The following is a 10,452-nucleotide window of genomic DNA, read 5'->3' on the forward strand; positions in this document are numbered from 1 at the left end:
GGCCTGGCGAGGCGGCGGCCGCCGCACTCGGCAGGGCCGTGCGGAACGAGCGGCTGCGCGACGGGCTGCTGCGCGCCGTCAAGGCGGTGGACCAGGAGCGGGCACGGGCGAGGGCCGAGAGCGCGCCCCCCAGCGGCGGAGTCCTGCAGCTGTGAGGGGTGGGAGGGAAACCTGCGCAACCGCTACAACCGCCATAACCGCTACAACCGCCGTAACCGCCACTCCCGTCTGCGCATGCGCAGACTGCACCGGAGAGGCCGGTGTCCCGCCTGCGCAGACTGCATCGGAGAGAGCCTCTCTCCCACATGCGCATGCGCAGACTGCACCGGAGGGGCTGGGACTCCCACCTGCGCATGCGCAGACTGCACAGGAGGAGCCTTTTCTCCCACCTGCGCATGCGCAGACTGCCCCGGCGAGTCCCCTCTCGCCCCTTCCCGCCTGAAGGTAGGGGGGTGTGGCCGCCTCTAGGAAATGGCCCCGCCTCCTCGCCGAGACGGCGCCAGCTGATTGGCTGCGTCGCCGGCGGGGGGGCGGGGTGTCGGCGGCCGTTTGGCGGGCCGCGCTGCGCCATGGAGGCGGTGGTGGTGGTCGTTGTCGCAGGTTCGGGCCTCGCCATCTCCTCCGGCTCCTGAGGCGGCCGGGCCCGTGCGCAGAGGGGTCCGGGGGAGGCGAGAGCCCGCGCCGCGGCCTGGCGCCGCTCTCACCTCGGCCCCGAGGCGGCGGGGGCTGGGGGAGGATAAAGCAGCAGCAGCAGGGGCTCCGCAGGTAACGTCCGCCGGGCTTAAAATGTAGAAYAATATAACTGTGTAACACGGGGTTTAGCTGCTTCTTTATTTGGCTGTGCTGCTGCACTGCTTTCTCCTGCCCGTATTAATCTTCTTACCTCCTTTCTGCCCTCTTCRTTCCCTCATTCTTCATTGTTTTCCTTAGATTTTTGCTTACAAATGTCCTCCTGCGCCCGTTTTCTGCTTTTCACAAAAATACCTAAGCTCAGTCCTGTTTTTTTTATATATATTATAAAATATTCCTTTGTTAAGACTGTGTCTGCTATGCCAGTTCCTCTTCTGGCGGGGTTGACCTGCTTTCGTTCCAGTTTGCCTTTGTCACCCTTTGGTTTTCTCCACAATCCTCAAGGCAAAGCTGCTCTCCTGTGTGCTGGGCCCTGGAGTGATATCCCACATTTCCTGGATTCCCTTCCCTAGCTCTTGAGCATTTCCATCTATCCTGCCCAGGCATTTTTTCCTCCTTTTTTTTTTTTTTTTTTCTTTTCTCCTCATCTGCATACATGTGGGCATATTTGTGTGGAAATTGAAACGATTTAGTCTGGAAATATTGGGCCCTTTAGCTAAACTACCTGTAAAAAATGGATGTTTCAGTGCTGTCTAACATCTCTAAAGCAAAAAAAAATTGCTTTATTAACGAAGGAGTAGCAGAACCAGTAAAATCTGATTTGGTGTCCCATGGTTCAGTGATGAGTTGCTGTGTAGATCTTCTAGGCATTTTTGATTTCAARTTACTGCATTTCTGTGAGAATAGCCATTTTTAAGGTCTCTTTAAGAACTGTGTTGTTTGTACAATTTTTTTTTTTTTTTGATGTTTTAGCATCTGCCTTTATATTTTCTCTTTCGCCACTATTTGTGGGCCAAGTGGAAAGTCCTGTGAGGGGAACTGGTAGCAGTGAAGTTAGAACTTGCTGTTTGAGTCCTACAAGTCACTGTGGAAGAGCCTCAAGCATTGAATGTATTGGCTAGTTCTCTCCTTATATTAACAAGATAAAAAAAAGATTCTTTAGTTCCAGTTTGATCAAGTAAATTTTTGAAGAAGGGTCTCTCTAAAGAAAAATCTCTGTTTATTTCTAGGACAATTCTGTATTTCACCTTTAGAAAAAGGTGACATCAAGTCAGCTTTTGATGGATGGGCATTTACTAAATAATTGACTACATGGAAAGCTTAAGGCAATAAATGAGAATATTTGACAAATATGATCGTAGATTTGAAGTACTAGAAAATAAATGTTGGAAGATTGGGTGCCTTTTGCTCCACTTCTCCTTTATATTTTATATATCATTATATAAATTCCCACATTTTGGAATAAGCATCCCAACATCCATTATATATTCCAACATTTTCCATTATATTTATTACTGGAAGGAACAGCCGTTTCTTTTTATTTTCAGGCACTGACGTATTATTAACCTCATCCCACTGCTCAGCATGGCGAAGAAATCGGAGGCTCCTCTTTCCTTAACTGACTGCCTCTGCCAAATCTGCATGGAGATCTTCGTGGAGCCCGTGACGCTGCCGTGCAACCACAGCCTCTGCAACTCCTGCTTCCAGCTCACGGTGGAGAAGGCCAGTCTGTGCTGCCCGTTCTGTCGCCGTCGGGTCTCCTCCTGGGCCCGGTACAACGCCCGCAGAAACACCCTCATCAACTGGGAGCTCTGGGAGAGGATTCAGAAGAAATACCCCAAGGAGTGCGAGCGCAGGATTAACGGACAGGATTTGGAAGATGAAAGTAAGGAGGAATGTCGCTTCTTCAAAAGTAGTTAGTATTAGTGGACTCTGGATGTTGTGAAATAAACTATGCRTGAACAGCTGGGTTATGGATTGAAAATTCTAGACAGCGTTAGAGCTCTTTTAAAGGGTACTTAAAGGCACAGAAATGTTTGTGTCTTTTTCTTCTCTGTTAYAGAGAGGGTAGGTTATGTTGTTTGATCTCTTTGTAAGTGGATGTTTGTTGTTTTGTTGCACAAAATATTGGCACATGGCTCGCTGTCCTTGGCAAAGACAGTAGTTCACTATTTATTTACGGATTGTGCAGCTGAAGTTGTATGAAGGCTTTATTTAATTGTTTTCCGTCACTAAAGCGTGAGACAGTGAAAAGTCTTAGATACTCCCATTTATTAGCTGATTGCAAATCCCAGWCTATCCATGAATCTCCAAAGATGCCTAAAGTGGAGATGTGAGATAATAGGAAGGAAATGTGATCAATGCTCTGTGGGAGGGTAAGTCTTAGTCTCTCTTTAGTCTTTGGTAGTCTGTTTCTAAACTTGATAAACTTGCAGTATTATGTGATCCTATCTATTCTCTCTACCTATCTGTCTATAATTTTGGCATTAATTTCCCTTTCTTCCTCTCTGCATAAGTCTGTGTGTCCCAGCCACAACACCAGCTGAGCAAGCCCGGGGAACTGAGACAAGAATATGAAGCAGAGATTAGCAAGGTGAGTCTAAAGAATGTTTTCTGAAAGTTGAAGGATTTTGCATCAGTTATTTTTATCAAATAGTTGACAGTTGTTATCAATAGGTACCAGTAGGCGACTGCTATAAGGATATAATTTTAAACCAAGTCAAACATAACAAAGCTTGTAAAGTGCTGCGACTGTTGATGCTTGATGGTGAAAGCTATTGCACATTTCTCTCTTACAAGGACTTATTTTTATAGGCAGTTAGCATTTTTTTGCTCTTCACCGCTTAGAATGGGAAGAAAAACAATGGTACATTTCACTAAAAATTGGGAATTTTGCATTTTAATGCCCATTTTCAGCCCATCACTGAGTGTCAGCAGTAACAACAGACAAGCAAAAGAGAGTCTTGGGAGACTATTATGAATTTTGCACATTCAAAGAAAAATACAAGGGCACGGAAGAGATCTGCACCATCGCCATCTTCTAGGCTTCTTTGTGAATATCTGGAGTTAAGAATATATAAACAGGCTGAGCAGCCACTGCAGTCTAGCTCTCTTCTGTCCTTAAAGAAGCTTAATTTGAATTTCATCCATGTACCTGCAGGTTGCTGACTGTGGTTAGCAACACTTACTTACTTAACTTACGAAAATGCATTTCATCTTGCTCCGTAGTAAGGTTAACAGTTTAAGACTGTAACATCTGCCTGCTCCCCCTCTCCCAATCCTCCCCAAATAAAAAAAGGTTATGAAATTGATGCTGTGCAGAGGCTCCTGCAGGCTTGGAGTGTTTAGTAGTTAAATATTGACCTTGAAGTGCACAGTATGTATTGGTGAGTAACRGATCATTTGTATTTAAAGAGTGTCATGTGGGAGGTTCTGCTGTGAGGTTTGGTTCTTTAGGAGTAATCAGATATGTGAGTGTTTGGTTTTTTTKKTTKGTTTTTTTTTTTCAGGTGGAAGCAGAAAGGCGGGCGCACGAACAAGAGGAGAATAAAGCAAGTGAGGAATACATTCAAAAACTGCTAGCAGAAGAGGAGGAGGAGCAGAGGTTAGCAGAAGAGAGGAGGAAGGAGTTGGAGAAGCAACTAAAGCAAGATGAAGAGCTGGCCTGGCAGCTGAGCAACAGTCTGGTGAGTTAGGATCAAGGGTCATGTTAGAAAAGGTTCATTTAGTGCAAACAGCTTGGACTCCTCAGCCAAAATCAAGATTTTGAGTAGTTTCAACTGATTTTGTATTGTAGTTAGAAGCTGTTGTTGGCCTTCAGTACTCTGAATCCTTGAGTGATCATTAGTTTTCTGAAGGAACAGTTAAAAGGGGGGACTACCCTAAACATTCCAAGTTTCATATGGACTTGAAAATCCTTCTGGAAACTTTCAGAGTGAAAACTTTTTCAACACTGATATTTTTTTCCAAATGAGTATTTTTAAAATTGAGGGAAAATGGAGAAAGATGTCTTTAATCCCTTGTCTTTTAATACAAGATATACGAAAGTGTATGCAACATGTAACACTTAAACTGTCTAATAATTCCTGTTTTATGAATGCCTTGGACAATAGTAACCAATTTTATGACAGAAATTTTCTGGTTGGTATCTTGCTTTCTTTTTAATATAAAAAGTTTATTTTTACTTTTGCAGAATGAAGACCCTAGAGGAAGCGGGCCCAGCAGTCCCTCACCAGCAGGCACTTTCTCATCTGAAACCTCTCCCGTTAACATGTGCAAAGTGAAGAACAAATCGAGCAGCTCTGGGGACATTCAGAAGTAAGTGATCCACGTTTCTATTCTACAATTATTGTTCTCTTTCTTTGTGGACTGCAGCTGTGCTCCATTTGCTTCACTAGGATCTTGCAGTCCTTCCCTAGATCATCTGGGGCAAACGTGAGCTGTGGAAATGATTGATGTTAATATTTTAACATATTTCCTTGGAGGGTAATATGTAGGGCAAGAGAAATAACTGCCTTGCTCCTGATGATTTTGTGTGTCAGAGCAAATATCTTGCCTAATGAACGGGGGTTGTAGTTCAAGAAAAATGTGTTTTAATGGGTATACTTTTTTCCCTTAAGGTACCTGTCTTCAAAGTCTCATCCTGCATTGGGATCTACATCATGCTCTAGAGGAACAGAAAGAGGCAGAGCTGACTCTTGCTCTCTGGTAACTAGAATGTTTTTATTTTTATCAATTTCAGTGATAGTAACTTGGTTTTTTTCACCTTCCATGCAACAGTGTGTATCAGAACCTGGGAATATCTTTCCCTTTTTGAACTATCTTCAGTATTCGTGGTGGCCAAAAATGGAAAAGGAAGAGGCCTTGTTTGACAGGCAGCAGCCACAAACTTACTGATTATTTAGATGGTTAGCTTGTATACCTAAGCAGAGATTCCAGTTAACTACGTTTTATCCTGGTGGTCTGGGTTTTCTCATTTCATGGGTCATCACAGGCTCAAAGGCAGTTTTGCTCTGAGGTTTTTCCTCTAGTTCTGCAGCTTATGGCTGGTTTGATATGCCTTGTTCTCCACTGTTTTGGCCCTTAAAGAAAAGGGGGATGCTAATACCTGCTGTAGTTAGTCATGGAAAAGAGAAGAGAATGTTGCAGTTCTTCCAGTTCTTAAGCAGGGCTTTTCTGTAGCTTGTTTAAAATGTTTATTAACAACTGTATCTTTAAGGAACAGAATCCAAGTTAATATCCCAGAGCAGTAATAAGCAGCAAAAAAAAAAAAAAAAGAAAAAAAAAAGAATTTTGCCTTTTATTTGTATCCCTCATTTTCTGATAAATTAATTTTATTGGGCTGTGTCTCTTCAGGAAAGCAATAGCGGCGAAAGTGGCACCTCCGCGTGGCGAGATGAGCAAGAGGAAATGCCAACACTGTCTCCCCAGCTGACCAGCGTGGCCAAGGATTGCAGCGGGAAGGACTTGTTCTTGGAATCCTGCCTGAGCTTCTTAAGCGCCTCGGCTTCGGTGGAGTTCCCTGCTGCCAAGCAGGAAAAAACACCAGGACCAAGCCCTGCAGGGGGTGAAGTTCCAGATGCGCTTGGTGAAGCCACCAAAGAGAAAGGGTCTGGAGCAAAGAGAAGAGAAATGGATGGGCTCGAGTTGGATGGTGGTGGTGGTCTGGAGCGTGTGGAAAGTAGAAACCTTGAAAACTTGGCTTCAGATGTTTCCATGGTGTCTGAGAGCAGAAATGGGATTCATGGTCTCCTTAAGGAGGCTGGAAAAGCGTATCAAGAGCAACAGGATAGAGAAGAAAACCCTAAGGAGACTCCAAAAAGAAAGCTGGGGGAAGCCCGGGCCGAAGCTGTGGTTGACTTGGGTTTGCTTGACAAGAGGAGAAGAACTTTTCCAGAAGCTTTAGAGGACCAAGGGGAGCAGTTAAAGGATTTTAACATGCAAATGCAGAAAGCTTTTGAGCAGGAGCTCTATGAAAGGCGAGTGCAAGAGGAGCAGGACAGGCTTCTGGCTCTGCAGCTGCAAAGGCAGATCAACAAGGAGGAAGGGACGCTGAATCGACGGAAGGGCTCTCCAGACGAGTACCATCTTCGCACCAAAACATCTCAGTCTATGAAAGACTCTCTTGTTAGAAAGGGAAGTTTTAAGGGGGGAAAGGACTCCAAGCTACCCAAAAAACAACCTGAAACAAATCACCGCAAGGCTCGGAAAGGTTCTTGCAATGAAAACTGGCAGTCCCCCACCAGGCTCCGGATGAAATCGCCCAGCATCAAAGGCGGAAAAGTTTTGAATTGTGTTGTTAATACCAATGAATCAAATGATATTTGTTCGTTACCGAAAAATAAGCAAAAGACAATCCTTCAGATGTTTAAAGGATCTGTTGCAGAGTAGATCAACAAAACTATGGAAGAATAGTCAAATAATTGAGAGTTAAAGCCATTGTAATGCTTTTTCTTGTGTTAGGCAAAACTTCCAAGTTTTAAAGCTGATGATTTTGAGTGGGGGATCACTTAGGGCCACAAGTGCACCCAGAATTGTGTTCTTTGCAGAAGTTTTAATAACTGAAGCCCCCAGACCTTAACAGTTTTAATTGCTTTGCTCTCAACTGCCGTTTTTTCCCTAGCACTGKTTTTTTTATATACATAATTTTGAATGTAAATGCTGTTTAAGAAAAAAACAAAAAGAACAAAAATAACTTACCATCTTATCTTTAGAATGACAAATAAGAACTTTTGTGGGAAAAGTTCCTTCCCGCTGGAAACAACACGCCTCTCCAGCTGGGCACAACCATGTGGAACCCAAGCAAGCTGCTGAAATTTAGGTTGTTTAGTGAATGGCATCGTTGGCCTGGCAGTTACTGAGTGTTCCCAGAGAGCCCATCTCTCCCTCTCTCTGTAACACACTATTAGCCTCATTTTTAGACAAAGAAAGAAAACCGGCTCATCCTCCTACTGTAAGGAGTTGTGGGCTTTTATCTGCCTCAGTTCACAGGGCAAAATCGAGCTTCTGCAAATGGAACATTCATTGGAGCTAGGAAAAATGCTGTTGTTGTTCATGTTCTGCAACTTCCTCATACTCTGATAATATTACCTACATTTACTGCTGTCTGTTTTTCCTTCTGATCCTGGTTTGAGTTGGATTAAAAGCATATACTCTGTATCAAAAAAGAAGAAAAGAGCAGGCTCCCATTCCTGTGGAGAAAATAAAGCTGAGGGGGTAGGCGGAGAGCAGAAACCTTCAGTTGTTGATGGTGACAATTAACGATTGATTTAATATTCAGCTTTACATTAGCTYCTGGGGCTGTGTACAACTGTTCTCCTAYTTGTTTTCTTTTTCTTTTTCTTCTTCTTTTTTAGAGGAACGAATACTGTCTTCCACATGGCGTAAGAAATGTAACCTTGTTCAAATAAATAACCATTTGAACACCAGGCAAGAACTCTGGCCTTAGAGAAGTTCTGGTCTGTGGAAGGGGTGCTAGCTCCTAGTCCACAGGCTCGTTTGTTTCTTTTGCTGTTGTTGTATGAAACCATCCTTCGGCCTTTGCGTTTTGTAATGAAATAGAAAAGAGCTGGAGCTTTTTTTATCGCTATAGGTGGGTTTTTTTTKGTAAGAGAGCAAAAATACCCTGCAAGTGACAGACGCAGCAAGGGGGTGCTGGGTAGGAGCTTAGKGGGGAGCCAGGGCTTTTGTAACTCCACTCTGGGAAATGGATACGAAAATAAAAAACAAATTAGGGAGTAGGGGGGCCAGAGAGGCCGTTCCCTCACCTGCCTCCTCTGAGGGGGCGCGGGCTCGGGTCCTTTCGGCTCGGGCTCGGCCGCCGCTCGGGTCCTTTCGGCTCGGGCTCGGCCGCCGCTCGGGTCCTTTCGGCTCGGCCTCGGCCGCCGCTCGGGTCCTTTCGGCTCGGGCCCGGCGCTGCCTCGGGTCCTTTCGGCTCGCTGCGCTCGGATCCGCTTCGGGTCCGTTCACCCGGGCTCGGGTCCCCTTCGTGTAGATTCGGCTCGGGCCGGGCGCGGCTCGCGTCGCCTCGGCAACGCCCCGCCCCCTCCCGCCAGGCCCCACCCCCCGGACGGGCGGCTCCCAATAGCGCTCGAGGGCGCGCCGGGAGGCCCCGCCCCAGCGGCGGGGAGAGCGAAGCGGGAGGCGCGCGCGCGCGGGCGGGCGCCGCGCCTGCGCAGAGCGGGCGGGCGGCGTTGCGCGGCGGCGACAAGATGGCGGCGCCCGGGGGCTCGGCGGCCTCCGCGGCGCTCAAGGGGTTAATCCAGCAGTTCACCGCCATCACGGGTGAGGCGCGCGGAAGCCGCGGCCCGGCGGCGGCTCGGGCCGCCTCGCGGTTAGCGGCGCGGCCCGTCCTCGTCCTCGCGGGCAGCGCCGGCGGCGGGAGGCCCGCGCGGAGCGGAGCGGCGGGGCCCGAGCGGCTCGGCGGCGGCGGGGCCTGTCAGCGGCTTCTCCGCGGCCAGAGCCGGTCGTGTCCCCGCCGCGAGCACGGCGGGAATAAAASACACCGCAGAGGTGGAGGCTGAAGAATTAGATAGGTCTCCGAGCCCGGTCCCCCCGCGGAGAGTTTCAGTTGGCGGCCGAGCCGCTCGTGCGAGCCCCGAGTTGGCRGTGAGGGATGAACCGCTGCTCGGAGCGCGGCCCGCCTCGCTGCGGGGTGCGTGACGGCTGCGGAGAACACTGCTCAATAAAACACACACGTTTGCTCTTCCAGTTGGAATACACAGGGAAAATAACCCCCCCCCCCCCTTGGATTTCACACTCCCACTGTGGAAGTAGACTCTGGGAGTTCTTTTTTTTCCCCGTTTTGGCAAGATTTAGAAACCCTCAAAACAAATTCTGTGTTGTTGGAATGGCGAAGAATTGGTGCGAACGCTTTGAGTACCGATAACCCTTTAAATAGCAGAGAGTTTGATGAGGGTTTCCTTCTAGCTCTTGAAACTCGTGCTTCCATATAACTGTGATGATCATGGTGCTCCCCAACTGTAGCACTACAGCAGAATAATATCAGTTAAGCTAATATTGAAATAAGCTCTTTGCAATACCAAAGAAAAGTTTGGAGAAGTCAGGCTTACTTTTTTTGTTGCTTCTTTGTGTAGGTAATTCAAGGGCTTGATTAAGGTCTTGATCTGTCTTGATTAAGGTCTTGAAATACAACGAACTGCCTCATAATCGCGCTTCTGACGAGCTGATTTAGGGAACCTAGTTCCCCTCAAACAATCTTTCTYGGTGATTTAATGTAATTGAGTAGGTCACTGCAGATTGATTTATCTGCACAGTTTCAAARTGTATTTGCTAATCACATGGTAAACTTTGTGAGAGTCTGTAAGTGGGGTGTCTTTGGTGGCTGTATGATTTTGAAAAGGTCTTGCAAGGTGCTATCAGTAAAGCAGGAAACCTTTTATTCTGTCTTTATAATATTTGTTAYGATATGAGCAGAGAAGGTTCCTCCTCATATTATAACTGCTGGTATCGCCTTTTTGCCTGTTAAAATGTTGAGGTTTGGAGGGGGTTGTAAACCCCAACCCCAACAGAAGTCAAGCTCCACGTGCCTGTCAAGTGCCTGGAAATTTGTATTGGAAAAAGGTCTGAACTCTAACAAGGAGAAAGAAAAACCATGCTGAACAGCCTTGGGTGGCTTCCGTTTCATTTTATTTTTATGGARGTAAGAAGGCTGAACTCTTGTACCGGTGAGGAACATGTTTGTCTCACTTTGATGCTGAAATGGGCATTATGGAGCAGTTAGGAGCTGAAATGGGACAGCTGCTCCTCCTAAGTCCAAAAATGCTTTGTGAGGCGCAGCTTGGCGTTGCGGGGTGCTTTGGG

The 10,452-nt window shown here is 46.6% G+C and overlaps 1 protein-coding gene across 1 annotated transcript; it reads left to right on the plus strand.

The window, feature by feature from the left end:
- The first annotated feature begins 674 nt into the window (after window positions 1-674).
- Window positions 675-8,057, plus strand: RNF168 (ring finger protein 168). The gene is made up of 7 exons (XM_026036420.1): window positions 675-765; window positions 2,178-2,515; window positions 3,147-3,223; window positions 4,140-4,316; window positions 4,823-4,947; window positions 5,250-5,337; window positions 5,986-8,057. The coding sequence occupies exons 2-7, from the start codon at window positions 2,215-2,217 to the stop codon at window positions 7,018-7,020; spliced, it is 1,803 nt and encodes a 600-aa protein (XP_025892205.1). The 5' UTR covers window positions 675-765; window positions 2,178-2,214; the 3' UTR covers window positions 7,021-8,057.
- The last annotated feature ends 2,395 nt before the right edge of the window (window positions 8,058-10,452 follow it).

This window comes from Nothoprocta perdicaria, unplaced genomic scaffold (genome assembly GCF_003342845.1).
Source record: "Nothoprocta perdicaria isolate Ctin4 unplaced genomic scaffold, notPer1 scaffold_177, whole genome shotgun sequence".
NCBI classification, from domain to species: Eukaryota; Metazoa; Chordata; class Aves; order Tinamiformes; family Tinamidae; genus Nothoprocta; species Nothoprocta perdicaria.

Bases quoted from the DNA above. Each gene is read 5' to 3' on its own strand.
- RNF168 (XM_026036420.1), top strand. From the start codon at position 2,215: ATGGCGAAGAAATCGGAGGCTCCTCTTTCCTTAACTGACTGCCTCTGC. The intron at 4,317-4,822 runs GTGAGTTAGGAT...TTACTTTTGCAG, and splicing joins GGCAGCTGAGCAACAGTCTG to AATGAAGACCCTAGAGGAAG. The intron at 4,948-5,249 runs GTAAGTGATCCA...TTTTCCCTTAAG, and splicing joins AGCTCTGGGGACATTCAGAA to GTACCTGTCTTCAAAGTCTC.